The 24,277-nt window shown below is 47.8% G+C and overlaps 1 protein-coding gene across 8 annotated transcripts in view; it reads left to right on the top strand.

Moving 5' to 3' along the window:
• Window positions 1-24,277, top strand: part of EP400 (E1A binding protein p400) — a 601,391-nt gene that overhangs the window by 164,117 nt on the left and 412,997 nt on the right. For all 8 annotated transcript variants that reach the window (XM_069215336.1, XM_069215331.1, XM_069215335.1 and 5 more), the window contains exons 19-20: window positions 22,731-22,867; window positions 23,323-23,509. In XM_069215336.1, coding sequence (XP_069071437.1) covers window positions 22,731-22,867; window positions 23,323-23,509 — 324 coding nt within the window. The remainder of the gene's footprint in view (window positions 1-22,730; window positions 22,868-23,322; window positions 23,510-24,277) is intronic.

Raw genomic sequence — 24,277 nt, 5'->3', positions numbered from 1 at the left:
CCAGTGCAGGCTTTGTTACTGGCCTCAGAGTGACAAAGGCACTCTCCCCATGAGGCCAGCAACATGTCTCTATAGTGTGGCAGGCTGCTGGAACCAGTCAGCCTACACAGATAGTCGGTTAAGTTTCAGGGGGCACCTCTAAGGTGCCCTCTGTGGTGTATTTCACAATAAAATGTACACTGGCATCAGTGTGCATTTATTGTGCTGAGAAGTTTGATACCAAACTTCCCAGTTTTCAGTGTAGCCATTATGGTGCTGTGGAGTTCGTGTAAAACAGACTCCCAGTCCATATACTCTTATGGCTACCCTGCACTTACAATGTCTAGGGTTTAGCTTAGACACTGTAGGGGCACAGTGCTCATGCACTGGTACCCTCACCCATGGTATAGTGCACCCTGCCTTAGGGCTGTAAGGCCTGCTAGAGGGGTGTCTTACCTATACTGCATAGGCAGTGAGAGTCTGGCATGGCACCCTGAGGGGAGTGCCATGTCGACTTACTCATTTTGTTCTCACTAGCACACACAAGCTGGTAAGCAGTGTGTCTGTGCTGGGTGAGGGGTCTCTAGGGTGGCATAATACATGCTGCAGCCCTTAGAGACCTTCCCTGGCATCAGGGCCCTTGGTACCAGAGGTACCAGTTACAAGGGACTTATCTGGGTGCCAGGGTGTGCCAATTGTGGAATCAAAAGTACAGGTTAGGGAAAGAACACTGGTGCTGGGGCCTGGTTAGCATGCCTCAGCACACTTTCAATTCAAAACATAGCATCAGCAAAGGCAAAAAGTCAGGGGGTAACCATGCCAAGGAGGCATTTCCTTACAGACACCCTTCTGGCCAACAGCAAGCTGACTGTAGGAAGGTCCTGCAACAGTTTTCTGAGCTCTTTTCCCTAACCCCTGGTCAGACACACCTGTGTACCCATGATGTGGACACAGGAGACAGCATGCCTGTCAAAAACAAAATATTCAGACAGTCTGATCAAGTTAAGGAAAGCATCAAGGTGGAAGTCCACAAGATGCTGGAATTGGGAGTAATTGAGTACTCTGACAGCCCCTGGGCTAGCCCAGTGGTCTTAGTCCCCAAACCTCACACCAAAGATGGAAAGAGAGAGATGAGGTTTTGTGTGGACTACAGAGGACTTAACTCTGTCACCAAGACAGATGCCCATCCCATTCCTAGAGCTGATGAGCTGATTGATAAATTAGGGGCTGCCAAATTCTTAAGTACCTTTGACTTAACAGCAGGGTACTGGCAAATCAAAATGGCCCCTGGAGCAAAAGAAAAGACAGCATTCTCCACACCTGATGGGCATTATCAGTTCACTGTTATGCCCTGTGGTTTAAAGAATGCCCCTGCCACCTTTCAAAGGTTGGTGAATCAAGTCCTTGCTGGCTTGGAGTCCTTCAGTGCAGCTTATCTTGGCGATATTGCTGTCTTTAGCTCCAACTGGCAGGATCACCTGGTCCACCTGAAGAAGGTTTTGAAGGCCCTGCAATCTGCAGGCCTCTCTATCAAGGCATCCAAATGCCAGATAGGGCAGGGAACTGTGGTTTACCTGGGACACCTTGTAGGTGGAGGCCACGTTCAGCCACTCCAGCCTAAGATCCAGACTATTCTGGACTGGGCAGCTCCAAAAACCCAGACTCAAGTCAGGGCATTCCTTGGCTTGACTGGGTACTGTAGGAGGTTTGTGAAGGGATATGGATCCATTGTGACAGCCCTCACAGAAGTCATCTCCAAGAAAATGCCCAAGAAAGTAAACTGGACTGTAGAATGCCAACAGGCCTTTGACACCCTGAAACAAGCTATGTGCACAGCACCAGTTCTAAAAGCTCCAGATTACTCCAAGCAGTTCATTGTGCAGACAGATGCCTCTGAACATGGGATAGGGGCAGTTTTGTCCCAAGCAAATGATGATGGCCTTGACCAGCCTGTTGCTTTCATTAGCAGGAGGTTACTCCCCAGGGAGCAGCGTTGGAGTGCCATTGAGAGGGAGGCCTTTGCTGTGGTTTGGTCCCTGAAGAAGCTGAGACCATACCTCTTTGGTACTCACTTCCTAGTTCAGACTGACAACAGACCTCTCAGATGGCTGATGCAAATGAAAGGTGAAAATCCAAAACTGTTGAGGTGGTCCATCTCCCTACAGGGAATGGACTTTATAGTGGAACACAGACCTGGGACTGCCCATGCCAATGCAGATGGCCTTTCCAGGTTCTTCCACTTAGAAAATGAAGACTCTCTTGGGAAAGGTTAGTCTCATCCTCTTTCGTTTGGGGGTGAGGTGTGTAAGGAAATGCCTCCTTGGCATGGTTACCCCCTGACTTTTTGCCTTTGCTGATGCTATGTTTTGAATTGAAAGTGTGCTGAGGCCTGCTAACCAGGCCCCAGCACCAGTGTTCTTTCCCTAACCTGTACTTTTGATTCCACAATTGGCACACCCTGGCATCCAGGTAAGTCCCTTGTAACTGGTACCCCTGGTACCAAGGGCCCTGATGCCAGGGAAGGTCTCTAAGGGCTACAGCATATCTTATGCCACCCTGGGGACCCCTCACTCAGCACAGACACACTGCTTGCCAGCTTGTGTGTGCTGATGAGAACAAAACGAGTAAGTCGACATGGCACTCCCCTCAGGGTGCCATGCCAACCTCACACTGCCTATGCAGTATAGATAAGTCACTCCTCTAGTAGGCCTTACAGCCCTAAGGCAGGGTGCACTATACCATAGGTGAGGGCACCAGTGCATGAGCACTGTGCCCCTACAGTGTCTAAGCCAAACCTTAGACATTGTAAGTGCAGGGTAGCCATAAGAGTATATGGTCTGGGAGTCTGTCAAACACGGACTCCACAGCACCATGATGGCTACACTGAAAACTAGGCTGACTAGTTCCAGCAGCCTGCCACACCCGAGACATGTTGCTGGCCCCATGGGGAGAGTGCCTTTGTCACTCTGAGGCCAGTAACAAAGCCTGCACTGGGTGGAGATGCTAACACCTCCCCCAGGCAGGAGCTGTCACACCTGGCGGTGAGCCTCAAAGGCTCACCCCTTTGTGCCAGCACCGCAGGACACTCCAGCTAGTGGAGTTGCCCGCCCCCTCTGGCCACGGCCCCCACTTTTGGCGACAAGGCCAGAGAAAATAATGAGAATAACAAGGAGTCGTCACTGGCCAGTCAGGACAGCCCCGAAGGTGTCATGAGCTGAAGTGACTCTAACTTTTAGAAATCCTCCATCTTGCAGATGGAGGATTCCCCAATAGGATTAGGGATGTGACCCCCTCCCCTTGGGAGGAGGCACAAAGAGGGTGTACCCACCCTCAGGGCTAGTAGCCATTGGCTACTAACCCCCAAGACCTAAACCCGCCCTTAAATTTAGTATTTAAGGGCTTCCCTGAACCTAAGAATTTAGATTCCTGAAACTACAAGAAGAAGACTGCTGAGCTGAAAAACCCCTGCAGAGGAAGAACAGAAGACACCAACTGCTTTGGCCCCAGTCCAACTTCCTACATTGGTGGATCAGCGGTGGGGTACAAGACTTTGCATTTGCTGGACTACTCAGCCAATACCTGATCACACGACAAATTCCAAAAATTGTCATTAGAAATAGTTTTTTCAATTTGAAATTTTTCTAAATTCTTAAAAGACCTGCTAGGCCCTTGTGTTAGATCCTGTTTAGCATTTCTTTTAGAGTTTAAAAGTTTGGTAAAAGTTTGAATTAGAACCTAGAACTAGTTTTAGATTCTTAAAAAGTATTCCAACTTTTAGAAGCATAATGTCTAGTGCAGAGATGAATGTGGTGGAACTCGACACCACACCTTACCTCCATCTTAAGATGAGGGAGCTAAGGTCATTCTGTAAACTAAAGAAAATAGTAATGGGCCCCAGACCTTCCAAACTACAGCTCCAGGAGCTTTTGGCAGAGTTTGAAAGAGCCAACCCCTCTGAGGATGGCAACACAGAGGATGATGATAGTGACTTGGAGGGTGATTCCCCCCTACCAGTCCTATCTAGGGAAGACAGGGCCTCTCAAGCCCTGACTCCAAGCATAATAGTCAGAGATGCTGGCTCCCTCACAGGAGGGACCAACCTCTCTGAAATCACTGAGGATAACTCCAGTGAAGAGGACATCCAGTTAGCCAGGATGGCCAAAAGATTGGCTTTGGAAAGACAGATCCTAGCCATAGAAAGGGAAAGACAAGAGATGGGCCTAGGACCCATCAATGGTGGCAGCAACATAAATAGGGTCAGAGATTCTCCTGACATTTTGAAAATCCCTAAAGGGATTGTAACTAAATATGAAGATGGTGATGACATCACCAAATGGTTCACAGCTTTTGAGAGGGCTTGTGTAACCAGAAAAGTGAACTAATCTCACTGAGGTGCTCTCCTTTGGGAAATGTTCACAGGAAAGTGTAGGGATAGACTCCTCACACTCTCTGGAAAAGATGCAGAATCTTATGACCTCATGAAGGGAACCCTGATTGAGGGCTTTGGATTCTCCACTGAGGAGTATAGGATTAGATTCAGGGGGGCTCAAAAATCCTCGAGCCAGACCTGGGTTGATTTTGTAGACTACTCAGTGAAAACACTGGATGGTTGGGTAACTGGAAATGAAGTGCATGACTATGTTGGACTTTATAATTTGTTTATGAAAGAACACATTTTAAGTAACTGCTTCAATGAAAAGTTGCATCAGTATCTGGTAGACCTAGGACCAATTTCTCCCCAAGAATTGGGAAAGAAGGCGGACCATTGGGTCAAGACTAGGGTAACCAAAACTTCCACTGGGGGTGACCAAAAGAAAGGGGTTACAAAACCTCCTCAGGAGAAAGTGGGTGACACTAGAAACAAAGAAAAAGATTCCTCTGTAGGCCCCCAAAAACCAGACCAGGTGGGTGGGCCCCGAGACACAACCCAAAACAAAGGTGGGTACCAGGGTAAGAACTGGGATGCCACTAAGGCATGGTGCCATAACTGTAGACAGACAGGGCACCACACCAAGGACACTTCTTGTCCCAAAAACAACCCCCCTAGCAAAATCCCAGGGGTGACCAGTGTAGCCATTGGGGATGACTCCTCAGATGAGGAGGTCTTCATAGCCTTCAACTGGAAAAAGGGCCCAACAGGTGAGTTGGAGATTCCAGAGGGAAGTAGACACTTCCACCACCTACTGGTGAATGGAATCCCAGCCACTGCCCTGAGAGACACTTGTGCCAGTCACACTATTGTGCATGACAGGCTGGTGTTCTCAAACCAGTACATCCCAGGTGAGATAGCCAGAGTAAGAGTTAGCCCAGACAGGGTCACTGATAGGCCTGTGGCTTTTGTGCCCATAGAAGTGGGTGGGACTTTTAGCTGGAGAAGAGTGGTAGTCAGTACAGACCTCCCCCTTGATCGTCTCCTTGGAAATGACTACCCAGAGGTTAGTCAGAGCCCAAGAGAGGAACTGGTCCAGTGCCAGTCCTCTCCCAAGGATTCTGGAGTTCCTGCCTCTGCAGTAAATGCAAGTAGGCCCCAGAAGAAAAAGAAAAGGAAACAGAGTATGAAAGGTGGACAACCTTTAGCCAAGGTTCCAGCAAGCCAAGGAGATTCTGCTCCAGTAGGGGAGAACTCCAAAAGTGGCTCTGATGAAGTCCAACCTGACCCACAAGAAGTCCTGGCTAGTCAGGCAACTGTTAAGTCTGAGTGGGTGGCTCCTCAGCTAACAGAAGAAAGAGTGGAAGAAGGGTGTTTACTACAAGATTTGGTAACCCCCCACTCTAATACAGCAGACAGGCACCCTGAACCCAAAGAAGCCTGTAACGTAGCCCCTTCCCTTGTAGGTGAAGAGCTAAAGGTGTGGTTCTGGGCACTGACAGCTGTCAGTGGCCTCTGCTGGGTGTTAGCCTTTATGGCTGCCCTATCCTTGGCATGGTGGTCAGACCCCATGCCAAATAGCAAGTTAGGCCCCCTGACCCTGTTGGTCATGGTGGGGTTACTCCAGCTCTGGGTAACCTCTTTGGGTAAGCTAGGGGTGACCCTGGCTAAGATAAGATTAGCAGAGGTGGATACCTCTAACCCCAAAATAGAGAGAATGGGTGAAGACATTAAAAGCACAGACAAGAAGCAGTTCAGATTAGGTCCTATCACTGTGGAAGTGGGTCAGTTCCCCAGAGGGAATGACCTGGACAGGAGGATGTAAGGCAGAGTAGGCCCTGCAACAAACCAGCCTATTTCCTCTACTCTTCCTCGCCTGACAGACTAGGAAGACTCTCCCAGCTTTGGCTGAGTCTCCTGGCCTGTGGGCTGGGGGGGGGCTTGTGTAAAGAAAGGGCTCCCTGTTGCAGTTACCCCCCACTTTTTGCCTGATACTGATGCTGACTTGACTGAGAAGTGTGCTGGGACCCTGCTAACCAGGCCCCAGCACCAGTGTTCTTTCACCTAAAATGTACTTTTGATTCCACAATTGGCACACCCTGGCATCCAGGTAAGTCCCTTGTAACTGGTACCCCTGGTACCAAGGGCCCTGATGCCAGGGAAGGTCTCTAAGGGCTGCAGCATATCTTATGCCACCCTGGGGACCCCTCACTCAGCACAGACACACTGCTTGCCAGCTTGTGTGTGCTGATGAGAACAAAACGAGTAAGTCGACATGGCACTCCCCTCAGGGTGCCATGCCAACCTCACACTGCCTATGCAGTATAGATAAGTCACCCCTCTAGTAGGCCTTACAGCCCTAAGGCAGGGTACACTATACCATAGGTGAGGGCACCAGTGCATGAGCACTATGCCCCTACGGTGTCTAAGAAAAACTTTAGACATTGTAAGTGCAGGGTAGCCATAAGAGTATATGGTCTGGGAGTCTGTCAAAAACGAACTCCACAGCTCCATAATGGCTACACTGAATACTGGGAAGTTTGGTATCAAACTTCTCAGAATAATAAACACACACTGATGCCAGTGTTGGATTTATTAAAAAATGCACACAGAGGGCATCTTAGAGATACCCCCTGTATTTTACCCAATTGTTCAGTGCAGGACTGACTGGTCTGTGCCAGCCTGCTGCTGAGAGACGAGTGTCTGACCTCATGCGGTGAGAGCCTTTGTGCTCTCTGAGGACAGAAACAAAGCCTGCTCTGGGTGGAGGTGCTTCACACCTCCCCCCTGCAGGAACTGTAACACCTAGCAGTGAGCCTCAAAGGCTCAAGCTTCGTGTTACAATGCCCCAGGGCACTCCAGCTAGTGGAGATGCCCGCCCCCTGGACCCAGCCCCCACTTTTGGCGGCAAGTCCAGGAGAGATAATGAGAATAACAAGGAGTCGTCACTGGCCAGTCAGGACAAGCCCCTAAGGTGTCCTGAGCTGAGGTGACTCTGACTTTTAGAAATCCTCCATCTTGTAGAAGGAGGATTCCCCCAATAGGGATAGGAATGTGACCCCCTCCCCTTGGGAGGAGGCACAAAGAGGGTGTACCCACCATCAGGGCTAGTAGCCATTGGCTACTAACCCTCCAGACCTAAACACGCCCTTAAATTTAGTATTTAAGGGCTCCCCTGAACCTAAGAATTTAGATTCCTGAAACTACAAGAAGAAGAAGACTGCTGAGCTGAAAAACCCCTGCAGAGGAAGAACAGAAGACACCAACTGCTTTGGCCCCAGTCCTACCGGCCTGTCTCCTGCCTTCCAAAGAAACCTACTCCAGCGACGCTTTCCAAAGGACCAGCGACCTCTGAATCCTCAAAGGACTGCCCTGCTTCAAGAAAGACAAGAAACTCCCGAGGACAGCGGCCCTGCTCCAAAAGACTGCAACTTTGTTTCGAAGGAGCAGATTTAAAGACCCCTGCAACTCCCCGCAAGAAGCGTGAGACTTGCAACACTGCACCCGGGGACCCCGACTCGACTGGTGGAGAACCAACACCTCAGGGAGGACCCTCCGGCGACTCCGAGACCGTGAGTAACCAAAGTTGTCCCCCCTGAGCCCCCACAGCGACGCCTGCAGAGGGAATCCCAAGGCTCCCCCTGACGCGACTGCCTGAACCTAAAGTCCCGACGGCTGGAAAAGACCCTTCACCCGCAGCCCCCAGCACCTGAAGGAACGGAACTTCTGTGCAGGAGTGACCCCCAGGAGGCCCTCTCCCTTGCCCAGGTGGTGGCTACCCCGAGGAGCCCCCCCCCCCTTGCCTGCCTTCACCGCTGAAGAGATCCCTTGGTCTCTCATTGAAAACTATTGAAAACCCGACGCGTGTTTGCACACTGCACCCGGCCGCCCCCACGCTGCTGAGGGTGTACTTTCTGTGTGGACTTGTGTCCCCCCCCGGTGCCCTACAAAACCCCCCTGGTCTGCCCTCCGAAGACCGGGTACTTACCTGCTGGCAGACTGGAACCGGGGCACCCCCTTCTCTCCATTGAAGCCTATGTGTTGTGGGCACCTCTTTGACCTCTGCACCTGACCGGCCCTGAGCTGCTGGTGTGGTAACTTTGGGGTTGCTCTGAACCCCCAACGGTGGGCTACCTTGGACCCAAACCTGAGACTTGTAAGTGATTTACTTACCTGCTAAAACTAACAATAACTTACCTCCCCCAGGAACTGTGAAAATTGCACTGTGTCCACTTTTAAAACAGCTATTTGTGTTTTATGTGAAAAGTATATATGCTACTGTAATTATTCAAAGTTCCTAAAGTACCTACCTGCAATACCTTTCAAATGAGATATTACATGTAGAATTTGAACCTGTGGTTCTTAAAATAAACTAAGAAAAGATATTTTTCTATAACAAAACCTATTGGCTGGATTTGTCTCTGAGTGTGTGTTCCTCATTTATTGCCTGTGTGTATGTACAACAAATGCTTAACACTACTCCTTTATTAAGCCTACTGCTCGACCACACTACCACAAAATAGAGCATTAGTATTATCTCTTTTTGCCACTATCTTACCTCTAAGGGGAACCCTTAGCATAAGATATGCTGCAGCCCTTAGAGACCTTCCCTGGCATCAGGGCCCTTGGTACCAGGGGTGCCAGTTACAAGGGACTTAACTGGATGCCAGGGTGTGCCAATTGTGGAATCAAAAGTACAGGTTAGGGAAAGAACACTGGTGCTGGGGCCTGGTTAGCAGGCCTCAGCACACTTTCAATTCAAAACATAGCATCAGCAAAGGCAAAATGTCAGGGGGTAACCATGCCAAGGAGGAATTTCCTTACACAACCCCCCTCCCCCCCAAACGAAAGAGGATGAGACTAACCTTTCCCAAGAGAGTCTTCATTTTCTAAGTGGAAGAACCTGGAAAGGCCATCTGCATTGGCATGGGCAGTCCCAGGTCTGTGTTCCACTGTAAAGTCCATTCCCTGTAGGGAGATGGACCACCTCAACAGTTTTGGATTTTCACCTTTCATTTGCATCAGCCATCTGAGAGGTCTGTGGTCAGTCTGAACTAGGAAGTGAGTACCAAAGAGGTATGGTCTCAGCTTCTTCAGGGACCAAACCACAGCAAAGGCCTCCCTCTCAATGGCACTCCAACACTGCTCCCTGGGGAGTAACCTCCTGCTAATGAAAGCAAGAGGCTGGTCAAGGCCATCATCATTTGTTTGGGACAAAACTGCCCCTATCCCATGTTCAGAGGCATCTGTCTGCACAATGAACTGCTTGGAGTAATCTGGAGCTTTTAGAACTGGTGCTGTGCACATAGCTTGTTTCATGGTGTCAAAGGCCTGTTGGCATTCTACAGTCCAGTTTACTTTCTTGGGCATTTTCTTGGCCAAGGAATGCCCTGACTTGAGTCTGGGTTTTTGGAGCTGCCCAGTCCAGAATAGTCTGGATCTTAGGCTGGAGTGGCTGAACTTGGCCTCCACCTACAAGGTGTCCCAAGTAAACCACAGTTCCCTGCCCTATCTGGCATTTGGATGCCTTGATAGAGAGGCCTGCTGATTGCAGAGCCTTCAAAACCTTCTTCAGGTGGACCAGGTGATCCTGCCAGTTGGAGCTAAAGACAGCAATATCATCAAGATAAGCTGCACTAAAGGACTCCAACCCAGCAAGGACTTGATTCACCAACCTTTGGAAGGTGGCAGGGGCATTCTTTAAACCAAAGGGCATAACAGTAAACTGATAATGCCCATCAGGTGTGAAGAACGCTGTTTTCTCTTTTGCTCCAGGTGCCATTTTGATTTGCCAGTACCCTGCTGTTAAGTCAAAGGTACTTAAGAATTTGGCAGCACCTAATTTGTCAATCAGCTCATCAGCTCTAGGAATGGGATGGGCATCTGTCTTGGTGACAGAATTAAGGCCTCTGTAGTCCACACAAAACCTCATCTCTCTCTTTCCTTCTTTGGTGTGAGGTTTGGGGACTAAGACCACTGGGCTAGCCCAGGGGCTGTCAGAGTACTCAATTACTCCCAATTCCAGCATCTTGTGGACTTCCACCTTGATGCTTTCCTTAACTTGATCAGACTGTCTGAATATTTTGTTTTTGACAGGCATGCTGTCTCCTGTGTCCACATCATGGGTACACAGGTGTGTCTGACCAGGGGTTAGGGAAAAGAGCTCAGCAAACTGTTGTAGGACCTTCCTACAGTCAGCTTGCTGTTGGCCAGAGAGGGTGTCTGAATAGATCACTCCATCCACTGAGCCATCTTTAGGGTCTGATGAGAGGAGATCAGGGAGAGGCTCACTCTCGGCTTCCTGGTCCTCATCTGTTACCATCAACAGATTCACATCAGCCCTGTCATGGAAGAGTTTTAGGCGGTTTACATGGATCACCCTCTTGGGGCTCCTGCTTGTGCCTAGGTCCACCAGGTAGGTGACCTGACTCTTCTTTACCAGGATTGGGTAAGGGCCACTCCATCTGTCCTGAAGTGCCCTGGGAGCCACAGGCTCCAAAACCCATACTTTCTGCCCTGGTTGAAATTCAACCAGTGCCGCCTTTTGCTCATACCAAAACTTCTGGAGCTGTTGGCTGGCCTCAAGGTTTTTACTTGCCTTTTCCATGTACTCTGCCATCTTTGAGCGAAGGCCAAGTACATAGTCCACTATGTCTTGTTTAGGCTCATGAAGAGGTCTCTCCCAGCCTTCTTTAACAAGAGCAAGTGGTCCCCTTACAGGGTGGCCAAACAGAAGTTCAAAGGGTGAGAATCCTACTCCCTTCTGAGGCACCTCTCTGTAAGCGAAAAGCAGACATGGCAAGAGGACATCCCATCTCCTTTTGAGTTTTTCTGGGAGCCCCATGATCATGCCCTTTAATGTCTTGTTGAATCTCTCAACAAGGCCATTAGTTTGTGGATGATAGGGTGTAGTGAATTTATAAGTCACTCCACACTCATTCCACATGTGTTTTAGGTATGCTGACATGAAGTTGGTACCTCTGTCAGACACCACCTCCTTAGGGAAGCCCACTCTGGTAAAGATACCAATGAGGGCCTTGGCTACTGCAGGGGCAGTAGTCGACCTAAGGGGAATAGCTTCAGGATACCTAGTAGCATGATCCACTACTACTAGGATGTACATATTTCCTGAGGCTGTGGGAGGTTCCAGTGGACCCACTATGTCCACACCCACTCTTTCAAAGGGGACCCCCACCACTGGAAGTGGAATGAGGGGGGCCTTTGGATGTCCACCTGTCTTACCACTGGCTTGACAGGTGGGACAGGAGATGCAAAACTCCTTAACCTTCTGGGACATGTTGGGCCAGTAGAAGTGGTTGACTAACCTCTCCCATGTCTTGGTTTGTCCCAAATGCCCAGCAAGGGGAATATCATGGGCTAAGGTCAGAATAAACTCTCTGAACGCCTGAGGCACTACCACTCTCCTAGTGGCACCAGGTTTGGGATCTCTTGCCTCAGTGTACAGGAGTCCATCTTCCCAATAGACCCTATGTGTTCCATTTTTCTTGCCTTTGGACTCTTCAGCAGCTTCCTAAGGCCTTCAAGAGAGGGACAGGTTTCTTGTCCCTTACACAACTCTTCCCTTGAGGGTCCCCCTGGGCCTAAGAGCTCAACCTGATAAGGTTCCAGCTCCATAGGCTCAGTTCCCTCAGAGGGCAGAACTTCTTCCTGAGAAGAGAGGTTCTCTTTTTCTTGTTGTGTTGCAGCTGGTTTCCCAGCTGACTTTCCTTTTCTCTTGGTAGGCTGGGCCTTTCTTCCAGACTCCAGCTCTACTTTTCACCCTGTGCCCTGCACTGTGCCCTGCACTGTGCCCTTGTCTTGACACACACCAGTTCAGGGATACCCAGCATGGCTGCATGGGTTTTCAGTTCTACCTCAGCCCATGCTGAGGACTCCAGGTCATTTCCAAGCAAACAGTCTACTGGGATATTTGAGGAGACCACCACCTGTTTCAGGCCATTGACCCCTCCCCACTCTAAAGTTACCATTGCCATGGGATGTACTTTAGTTTGATTGTCAGCATTGGTGACTGGATAAGTTTGTCCAGTCAGGTATTGGCCAGGGGAAACCAGTTTCTTTGTCACCATAGTGACACTGGCACCTGTATCCCACCGCTGCCACCAATGTAGGAAGTTGGCTCTGTATGCACTATTTCAAAGTAAGGAATAGTATGCACAGAGTCCAAGGGTTCCCCTTAGAGGTAAGATAGTGGCAAAAAGAGATAATACTAATGCTCTATTTTGTGGTAGTGTGGTCGAGCAGTAGGCTTATCAAAGGAGTAGTGTTAAGCATTTGTTGTACATACACACAGGCAATAAATGAGGAACACACACTCAGAGACAAATCCAGCCAATAGGTTTTGTTATAGAAAAATATGTTTTCTTAGTTTATTTTAAGAACCACAGGTTCAAATTCTACATGTAATATCTCATTTGAAAGGTATTGCAGGTAAGTACTTTAGGAACTTTGAATCATTACATTAGCATGTATACTTTTTACATAAAACACAATAAGCTGTTTTAAAAGTGGACACTTAGTGCAATTTTCACAGTTCCTGGGGGAGGTAAGTTTTTGTTAGTTTTGTCAGGTAAGTAAATCACTTACAAGTCTCAGGTTTGGGTCCAAGGTAGCCCACCGTTGGGGGTTCAGAGCAACCCCAAAGTTACCACACCAGCAGCTCAGGGCCGGTCAGGTGCAGAGGTCAAAGAGGTGCCCAAAACGCATAGGCTTCAATGGAGAGAAGGGGGTGCCCCGGTTCCGGTCTGCCAGCAGGTAAGTACCCGCGTCTTCGGAGGGCAGACCAGGGGGGTTTTGTAGGGCACCGGGGGGGACACAAGTCCACACAGAAAGTACACCCTCAGCAGCGCGGGGGTGGCCGGGTGCAGTCTGCAAACAAGCGTCGGGTTCTCTGTAGATTTCAATGAGATCAAGGGATCTCTTCAGCGGTGCAGGCAGGCAAGGGGGGGGGCTCCTCGGGCTAGCCACCACCTGGGCAAGGGAGAGGGCCTCCTGGGGGTCACTCCTGCACAGGAGTTCCGTTCCTTTAGGTGCCTGGGGCTGCGGGTGCAGGGTCTTTTCCAGCCGTCGGGAAATGGAGTTCAGGCAGTCGCGGTCAGGGGGAGCCTCGGGATTCCCTCTGCAGGCGTCGCTGTGGGGGCTCAGGGGGGACAACTTTGGTTACTCACGGTCTCGGAGTCGCCGGAGGGTCCTCCCTGAGGTGTTGGTTCTCCACCAGTCGAGTCGGGGTCGCCGGGTGCAGTGTTGCAAGTCTCACGCTTCTTGCGGGGAGTTGCAGGGGTCTTTAAGTCTGCTCCTTGAGACAAAGTTGCAGTTCTTTTGGAGCAGTGCCGCTGTCCTCAGGAGTTTCTTGTCTTTCTTGAAGCAGGGCAGTCCTCTGAGGATTCAGAGGTCGCTGGTCCCTTGGAAAGCGTCGCTGGAGCAGGGTTCTTTGGAAGGCAGGAGACAGGCCGGTAGGACTGGGGCCAAAGCAGTTGGTGTCTTCTGTTCTTCCTCTGCAGGGGTTTTTCAGCTCAGCAGTCTTCTTCTTGTAGTTTCAGGAATCTAAATTCTTAGGTTCAGGGAAGCCCTTAAATACTAAATTTAGGGGCGGGTTTAGGTCTTGGGGGTTAGTAGCCAATGGCTACTAGCCCTGAGGGTGGGTACACCCTCTTTGTGCCTCCTCCCAAGGGGAGGGGGTCACATCCCTAATCCTATTGGGGAATCCTCCATCTGCAAGATGGAGGATTTCTAAAAGTTAGAGTCACTTCAGCTCATGACACCTTAGGGGCTGTCCTGACTGGCCAGTGACTCCTCCTTGTTATTCTCATTATTTTCTCTGGCCTTGCCGCCAAAAGTGGGGGCCGTGGCCAGAGGGGGTGGGCAACTTCACTAGCTGGAGTGTCCTGCGGTGCTGGCACAAAGGGGTGAGCCTTTGAGGCTCACCGCCAGGTGTGACAGCTCCTGCCTGGGGAGGTGTTAGCATCTCCACCCAGTGCAGGTTTTGTTACTGGCCTCAGAGTGACAAAGGCACTCTCCCCATGGGGCCAGCAACATGTCTCGGGTGTGGCAGGCTGCTGGAACTAGTCAGCCTACACAGATAGTCGGTTAAGGTTTCAGGGGGCACCTCTAAGGTGCCCTCTGGGGTGTATTTTACAATAAAATGTACACTGGCATCAGTGTGCATTTATTGTGCTGAGACGTTTGATACCAAACTTCCCAGTTTTCAGTGTAGCCATCATGGTGCTGTGGAGTCCGTGTTTGACAGACTCCCAGACCATATACTCTTATGGCTACCCTGCACTTACAATGTCTAAGGTTTGGCTTAGACACTGTAGGGGCACAGTGCTCATGCACTGGTGCCCTCACCTATGGTATAGTGCACCCTGCCTTAGGGCTGTAAGGCCTACTAGAGGAGTGACTTATCTATACTGCATAGGCAGTGTGAGGTTGGCATGGCACCCTGAGGGGAGTGCCATGTCGACTTACTCGTTTTGTTCTCACCAGCACACACAAGCTGGCAAGCAGTGTGTCTGTGCTGAGTGAGGGGTCCCCAGGGTGGCATAAGATATGCTGCAGCCCTTAGAGACCTTCCCTGGCATCAGGGCCCTTGGTACCAGGGGTACCAGTTACAAGGGACTTACCTGGATGCCAGGGTGTGCCAATTGTGGAATCAAAAGTACAGGTTAGGGAAAGAACACTGGTGCTGGGGCCTGGTTAGCAGGCCTCAGCACACTTTCAATTCAAAACATAGCATCAGCAAAGGCTAAAAAGTCAGGGGGTAACCATGCCAAGGAGGCATTTCCTTACAACCCCTTATATTGAGCTGTCCCTCCGAATATCCCTGTAGTACTCCCCATATATTATTTGGGCTTACTTTGTCCGGGGAACATCATTGCAAAACAGTCCACTGTCTCATTACAGTATGTGGCGCCCTTTAACCCGTTCTCAGATATGGGAGGAGGAATTCGAACCACACACTCTCCACTCTTTTCTATACTAGCAGCAGCATGACTGAAAGTATCTTAGCTGACAGCTATCTAGCTGCTACATGGCCAAGCAGTCCCAGAATGGGAGATGCCTTCAAAGGTGAAACAATAATGTCTTGGTCAAACTGATTAATTTATGGCATAATTCAGATATGGGAAGACATTTCCACGCAAGATGTATAAAAGCTGCTTCGCCTCAGATCCAACATCGGCAATAGCAGCTCAGGGTAGTGTCCGTTTTATTCTTTGATCTTGCAATACATTCTATTAGTAAATTAAAAACACAGACGTTTGTGCTTAATTCATCAATGCTGTCTTTATCTAAGAGCAGCAATATTTGCAGACTTTGTCATCTACGGGGCCACCAAACTCCAATTCCTATTGACATTGCGGGGACAGGTCCACTACATCCACAGAATCAGAACATAATCTATGTAACTTAGAAATCCATTTCCTAATACTGATGGAAAGGATTAGCAGAGGATCCCTAAGTTCATCCCCCTCCAAACCAGAGGCACGCCTTTTAAATAATCAGAGATGACTTCCTCCCTTGACTCAGATTTCTAAGTGAATATTTGTGTACAACACCCTATTTACTCCTGCAGGATTTTGTCCCTAGTAGAGATTCTGTTCTCCTCTCGGGCAGAAGACATTAGAGTAGCTCTAAGCAAATGAACAAGAGTCCTTCCAGGTCCCCCCTCCCACCCCAACCTATATCTCCTTGTTTGTGCATATCTGCCTAGATACTTGAGCTCTCATTCAGCCCACTCTCTATGATCTAATAATAGTTTGTGAATTTTCCGTGATGTATTTTTGTTTGCTTTATTCATTGACTGATGAATAAAATGCAGATACTTTATCCACCACCCTTTTTAGTTCACCAAGTATCTAGCAGGCCAGGTTCTTCTGTTAAATGAAGCAGGGACCTTAACTTTTGCATATGAGAAGGGGACTTTGTAATCCATTCTATCCAGACAACTTCACCCTTGCAGATTACTTGATTGTAATCTTATTTGTATTCAAGTTCAAAAAATAATTCTCGTGCTTCAACCTTACGGGCATATAATTTATAAGGAGACTTTGGTGTTCACATAGCTTACCAATTACAATCATTTTTTTGCCTTCAGGATCAGATTATGTACTTTCCTGGACAAAAAGGACACATTTTTAAATCCAAATGACAGTACATCATGAGTAGGTCCTAGAAGGTACAAAGTAACATCTTTGTGCCCACATGGTAGCAAAGGTCTGAGGTCTACTTGATCCAGGTGGGTCTTCTGCAAGAAAATCATATCTATTTTAAGTATATCTAGGCTAACTAACACAAATTTCTTTCTTGGGATTAGTGCTCTGACATTCTAAGCGAATAACTTTACGTTATCGAGCTTTGTGCGGTGTATATTGAAACCACAGCCAAAGCTAAATAGGTAGACCCATGATTTTGATAGAGCGCCTCTTGGCTATATGCCAGTAGGTTGCATAAAATATAAATTGACCACAACTCCCTGTACCTAAACCCTCCCACTCACATTGATCACCCCAACTGGCAATGAAAGATCCCAAACAGATTAAGCAAGTGAGTAGTATGTCTCACAGCCATCAAATATCACACCACATCAAACCATAAAAATTGAAAGCCTCACTCCTGCATAGTCTCTGCAGGTTCTTACCCATGTTCCAGCAAATTCTTTCTTTGAAGGTCTATAGAGGAAGGATCAAGGAAAAGAGTCCATCAAGGAACAGTGTAGGTCCCGTAGTCCAGTTTGCCCTGAAGAAGAAACAAGGACAAATTGTTTGACAAACATCACCTGTGTAAGGAAATGCCTCCTTGGCATGGTTACCCCCTGACTTTTTGCCTTTGCTGATGCTATGTTTTGAATTGAAAGTGTGCTGAGGCCTGCTAACCAGGCCCCAGCACCAGTGTTCTTTCCCTAATCTGTACTTTTGTATCCACAATTGGCACACCCTGGCATCCAGATAAGTCCCTTGTAAATGGTACCCCTGGTACCAAGGGCCCTGATGCCAAGGAAGGTCTCTAAGGGCTGCAGCATATCTTATGCCACCCTGGAGACCCCTCACTCAGCACAGACACACTGCTTGCCAGCTTGTGTGTGCTGGTGAGAACAAAACGAGTAAGTCGACATGGCACTCCCCTCAGGGTGCCATGCCAGCCTCTCACTGCCTATGCAGTATAGATAAGTCGCCCCTCTAGCAGGCCTTACAGCCCTAAGGCAGGGTGCACTATACCATAGGTGAGGGCACCAGTGCATGAGCACTGTGCCCCTACAGTGTCTAAACAAAACCTTAGACATTGTAAGTGCAGGGTAGCCATAAGAGTATATGGTCTGGAAGTCTGTTTTACACGAACTCCACAGCACCATAATGGCTACACTGAAAACTGGGAAGTTTGGTATCAAACTTCTCAGCACAATAAATGCACACTGATGCCAGTGTACATTTTATTGTAAAATACACCCCAGAGGGCACCTTAGAGGTGCCCCCTGAAACCTTAACCGACTATCTGTGTAGGCTGACTGGTTCCAGCAGCCTGCCACAACCGAGACATGTTGCTGGCCCCATGGGGAGAGTGCCTTTGTCACTCTGAGGCCAGTAACAAAGCCTGCACTGGGTGGAGATGCTAACGCCTCCCCCAGGCAGGAGCTGTAACACCTGGCGGTGAGCCTCAAAGGCTCACCCCTTTGTGCCAGCACCGCAGGACACTCCAGCTAGTGAAGTTGCCCGCCCCCTCCGGCCACGGCCCCCACTTTTGGCGGCAAGGCCGGAGAAAATAATGAGAATAACAAGGAGGAGTCACTGGCCAGTCAGGACAGCCCCTAAGGTGTCCTGAGCTTAAGTGACTCTAACTTGAGGAGGATTCCCCAATAGGATTAGGGATGTGACCCCCTCCCCTTGGGAGGAGGCACAAAGAGGGTGTACCCACCCTCAGGGCTAGTAGCCATTGGCTACTAACCCCCCAGACCTAAACACGCCCTTAAATTTAGTATTTAAGGGCTTCCCTGAACCTAAGAATTTAGATTCCTGAAACTACAAGAAGAAGAAGACTGCTGAGCTGAAAAACCCCTGCAGAGGAAGAACAGAAGACACCAACTGCTTTGGCCCCAGACTTACCGGCCTGTCTCCTGCCTTCCAAAGAAACCTGCTCCAGCGACGCTTTCCAAGGGACCAGCGACCTCTGAATCCTCTGAGGACTGCCCTGCTTCAAGCAAGACAAGAAACTCCCGAGGACAGCGGCACTGCTCCAAAAGAACTGCAACTTTGTTTCAAGGAGCAGATTTAAAGACCCCTGCAACTCCCCGCAAGAAGCGCGAGACTTGCAACACTGCACCCGGCGACCCCGACTCGACTGGTGGAGAACCAACACCTCAGGGAGGACCCTCCGGCGACTCCAAGACCGTGAGTAACCAAAGTTGTCCCCCCTGATCCCCCACAGCGACGCCTGCAGAGGGAATCCCGAGGCTCCCCCTGACCGCGACTGCCTGAACTCCATTTCCCGACGGCTGGAAAAGACCCTGCACCCGCAGCCCCCAGCACCTAAAGGAACGGAACTCCTGTGCAGGAGTGACCCCCAGGAGGCCCTCTCCCTTGTCCAGGTGGTGGCTACCCCGAGGAGCCCCCCCCCTTGCCTGCCTGCAACGCTGAAGAGATCCCTTGATCTCTAATTGAAAACCATTGGAAACCCGACGCGTGTTTGCACACTGCACCCGGCCGCCCCCGCGCTGCTGAGGGTGTACTTTTTGTGCTGACTTGTGTCCCCCCCGGTGCCCTACAAAACCCCCCTGGTCTGCCCTCCGAAGACGCGGGTACTTACCTGCTGGCAGACCGGAACCAGGGCACCCCCTTCTCTCCATTGAAGCCTATGTGTTTTGGGCACCTCTTTGACCTCTGCACCTGACCGGCCCTGAGCTGCTGGTGTGGTAACTTTGGGGTTGCTCTGAAACCCCAACGGTGGGCTACCTTGGACCAAAAACTGAAACCTGTAAGTGACTTACTTACCTGTGAAACCTAACAATACTTTACCTCCCCCAGGAACTGTGAAAATTGCACTAAGTGTCCACTTTTAAAACAGCTTATTGTGTTTTATGTAAAAAGTATACATGGTAATGTAATGATTCAAAGTTCCTAAAGTACTTACCTGCAATACCTTTCAAATGAGATATTACATGTGGAATTTGAACCTGTGGTTCTTAAAATAAACTAAGAAAAGATATTTTTCTATAACAAAACCTATTGGCTGGATTTGTCTCTGAGTGTGTGTTCCTCATTTATTGCCTGTGTGTATGTACAACAAATGCTTAACACTACTCCTTTGATAAGACTACTGCTCGACCACACTACCACAAAATAGAGTATTAGTATTCTCTTTTTGCCACTATCTTACCTCTAAGGGGAACCCTTGGACTCTGTGCATACTATTCCTTACTTTGAAATAGTGCATACAGAGCCAACTTCCTACAACCTGTGTTGTGGAATAGCAAATAGATATTCTTGCAAAACCTTTTCTCTGCTTGCAATGGCAGGATCCATCCTATACAAGTAGTGCTTGTATCTGCCAGTCTGAGTTACAGAAAAACCTGGAGGTTTGAAACCTTCATAGAAGCACTGTGAGGGTAAGATCTTGTGCACAGCGAACCAGCTTCTCAGTTTGGAACAGCTTAAACCATTCTCTGATTCTTCCAGCTCTAGAAATACAATCATTTTCTGTCACAGTTGTTCCAACAAGGAACGGGTGAGCCTTTGTTGACAAATCTGGACCCCAGAGTCCTCGTGTGGCATAGCCATGAAAAACTTTGACTGTGTCCAGTAGTTTGAAATATAGACCATGAAAGAGAGTTGTCCAGTTCTACATCTACCAGCTTTGCAAACGTTTGAGACCAGATGAAACTTAACTGACTTTGGAAACATATGAAGGCTGTCCTGCTAGGAGACTGATTACTTGACTTCTAGTTACTTGGTCGCCGTTCACCATTATCTTGGTCTCCAAAACCTTTGGCGTACTGAGCACTACAGTCGATTGTCTTTGAGTGGGACATTTGTTTGAGTAATGGGCTTTTGCAGGCAGTTGCTGTTTTTATTATTAGAAACCCTGCATTTGGTGTTTCAGGTAAGCTAAGTTGCCCAGTGTTGAACTCTGAGCCTGAGCCCATCAAAACACCCAACTAGTATTCTCATAGCAAGATTGCTATGTTGTATTTTTGTTCGACATCTCTGTCCCATCGGCAAGGCTGAGTAAACATTGTGAAGTGTTCTCATTACCTCCCTCCACCCTGACTTGACTTGAGCACAGAATGATAGGTTGACAATGGACATAGGGCATTGGTTGTTGAACATCTTGCACTTCATTCTAATAAGAATAATTTGTAGTTATCTCTCAACCCATAAAGTGTAGGCACCTTTTGGTTTTCAGGTCTGTCTTATGATTTAACCAGTGTTTTTACTTACCCATTAATGAAGTGCTATTCTTCTTTGAAAATTAAACCTTGCCTGATATTGAGTTTGAGAATATTTTACTGTCATAATGAATCTGAGTTACTAACCCCCTTCCACTCCCTAAAGTGGTCCGTGACACTTCGCCCTAGCTACCCTCACAGAGTGAAGTGTTTAGGGAATTACCTTGGCTATTTCTATGGAGTGCAGCAGTGTTGTAGCCCTCTAACACCAGTGGTAAATGGCAGTACCCAATCAGATAGTTCCTATTATTATTCTGACTGCTCCATTACCTCAGGAAAAGTCTCCACTTCTGTACCTGGCTCTGAAGTGTGCACTGCTGCTGAGCCTGTGCTTGGACTCATTCTGTGTGTTCTGGAAACTTGCAGTATTTTTGCCTGTGTGCGCTGTGCGTGTTATGGAAGCTCAGTTAACATCTTTTCACTATACCATGGTCAAAATGATTGGTTTAGTCGATGTCTGCTGGTGCTTTTCACCGAATTTTGATATAAATATTAGGTATTTATGATGCGGCTTCTACGGGTCGCTGGGGTAACATTGGAACACCACGCCTTTGGGCAGATGATGGCGTGGGATTTGGGCCTAGCACAGCTTTTTAGTGGATCTGTTGATGCACCCATTTGGAAGATATATGCTGCACTTTAAATCTTGCTTTGAAGTCAGGTTCTTCTGAGGTAGCTGTGGTAATTGACAGTTGACCCTTGGCACTTACCTTTCCACCAGCTCAGTAGTGTATATTTGTTGACGGATGACCTTTCAACCAGCGTGATAGTATAAATTGGCTAAGTTCAGAAAGAACGCTTGTGACATATTGTTGCTTGAAATGGATCACGAGCCCAGCTGTATATAGGACTTGCATTGACAACTGTACACTGTAACATACTAGTAGTAGTTTTATTTGTTGGTGATCATGCTTTTCAGTTTACTATAAATGGTCCTTATTTATAGAAGTGTCACCCTAGACAAGTGATGCCAGTCTTTTAGTGTGACACATTGTTCTGCTTTACTTCAGACGAGAGGGAACGAAGTGAAAGGAATGCAAAGAATGCAGCACTCTTAGTATGAGTAATGAATTTATTAAGGCACTTCCCAAGTTACATGAAGATTATAATGTGAGCAGCACATGTGCAACTCTTAAGATAATCACAGCAGTAGAATAATAATGAAAGAAAATGTAATACCGCAACAATGCATACAAAAAATATAAATATAGTGGCTACTTATTCATGCATGCACACCGCAAAGCAAGAAATGAGAATTAAAAATGCATCACCATTGGGCTTGACTCTGACATCATCCCTTTTCTGCCAACTTCAGGTTGTGGAACCCTGACAACCGAAAGGCAAGAGAGAACCACCCTAATGGGATTATTCTCTGGGCAAAGCGTCCATTCCTGGAGAGGAGTTCAGTCTTCTCCCAGCTGTCAAGCTTCCCCACCTTATATACTTTAAATAAATTTAAGAGGAAGGTTCTAGAAACGCCCCTCCCTTTGAGTAAGTTGTGAAATTCAAGCGCTGGACCTACCAGGTCAGTGTTGAAAAAAACAATCAAGACTGGCCAGATCTCACAGTGTATTTCCAAGACCGAGCTGTACCCTGCTCTACCATAAACATTCTCAGCCTGGTACATCCTTATCTACATGGTCCCCTCATGTTGTGTTCCCTTTCCTAGTGAGAAAAAGCAAAAACACGCTAACATGCTGTGTGCGGAAAAATACCTGTCGCATCAGTGTGCTGGCGTATGAAGCTAAGCACAAAATGGAATCAGTGGTCAAAATGGAACCGGTAGTGAAATATGGATAGCATTAGACACATGCATATCTATTTAACAGTTCTATTGCCCACACGTATAGAGTGCTTTTAAGTCTACATGGAATCTGTTTTGTCAGAGTAGCTGAAAAAGGTTTTAAACTGTACATGCCTTATTTCTAGATGACACAGCCGTTTATTTTGCGACGATCCAAAAGGGATGTGGAAAGGCAGCTGACCAAGAAGTATGAGCACGTGTTAAAGTGCCGTCTATCCAATCGACAGAAGGCCCTGTATGAAGATGTCATCTTGCAGCCTGAGTAAGGACTTCCATTGAATCAATCTTTGTCTCATCTTCTGCTTGAGCTTGTACTTGGGTGATAGGTTTCATGTTCACCTTGGGAAACTGTACAAAATGACTAAATGGGTGGTTCACAGGGGGTGCTCAAGCATAGGAGAGAGGATATTTTGAATTTCTAAGATATTGACATGTTTTGAAGCCGATTCGCCTACATCCCTCTTGGGTAAGTCAGCATGTAAATGGCTTCAAATACATGTTCTAGTTGTTTTTGTTATTTATTGCTATCCATGTCTCTGCTTAAAGAAAGAAAGGCACTTCAAGCTACACTTGTGCTCGTTAACCTTGAAGAAGCTTGATGCTGAACCATGTGCCCAATGTTTTTATATATATATATATATATATATATATATATATATATATATATATATATTTAGACTTCATGGTAACCTGCACTCTGTTTCATCCACACACTAGGACCCAGGATGCTGTAAAAGGCGGCCATTTTGTCAGCGTGCTTCGTGTTCTCATGGAGTTGCAGAAGATTTGTAATCATCCAGATCTTGTTGACCCCCGAGAATCCAGCTCCTCCTACGTGTCTCAAGCCTTGGAGTACCACACAGCCTCTCTGGCACTACATGCCTTGGAGCAAGATCTCTGGAAGGTGAGGCTCTGCCCCAAATTCTTTCACTTTTGTGTGCTTCACATTCATGACCGAGAGAGGTACAGCCTGAGCTCTCCTGTATGCCTAGTTATTTAAATGATTCCCATAGCATTGTGAATTCCTTTTTTCCAAAGCACTTCATTAAGTGAAGGAATTGTCAGACTTTCTCTTAATCACCATTTTTAAGGGAGGGAAGGGGTGTGTCATGACTCAATTCTTTAGGCTTTGCCACACAAGTCATTTCCTCTCCCTACACTCAACAAAGACAACACATAATATACTACTCTATCCGCATGTGTATGTGTGTGTGTGTCTATCTGTCTGTTGATGTATATTTTCATTACAGGGTGACTCTTAACAGCAGTCATTAGCATTGAATTGTTCTGCTCATGTGTAGGACCCTGGAGCACTTGGTAAAATACATATGCACAATCTCTTTGTAGACAGAAAAAGACAAAGCAATTAACTTGTGCAGTCTTAAGAAGGATGAAAATGCCCAAATTTCATTTAAAAAAAATCTTCAATTACAGGAATAGTGTCACTAAATCCAGAGACTAGAAATAGCACTTGCAAACATATTTTGAAAATGGAAAAAATAAAGAAAATGTGGAATAGTGCTAGCAGATATAGGTTCACAAGCAAAGGAGAAGAAGTGGCACTGTGCCTGTAAGGTCCTCACCCTTCATCCAGTGTCCCATTATGACCCAGAGATGACTTTTAGGTCCAGTTTTTTTTGCCAGCTCCTAGCAACAGGATCCTAGAATATTG

The sequence above is a fragment of the Pleurodeles waltl genome, chromosome 11 (genome assembly GCF_031143425.1).
Source record: "Pleurodeles waltl isolate 20211129_DDA chromosome 11, aPleWal1.hap1.20221129, whole genome shotgun sequence".
Lineage (NCBI taxonomy): Eukaryota > Metazoa > Chordata > Amphibia > Caudata > Salamandridae > Pleurodeles > Pleurodeles waltl.
The sequence above is the reverse complement of the archived record's forward strand: the minus strand, read 5'-3'. Positions and strand labels throughout refer to the sequence as shown.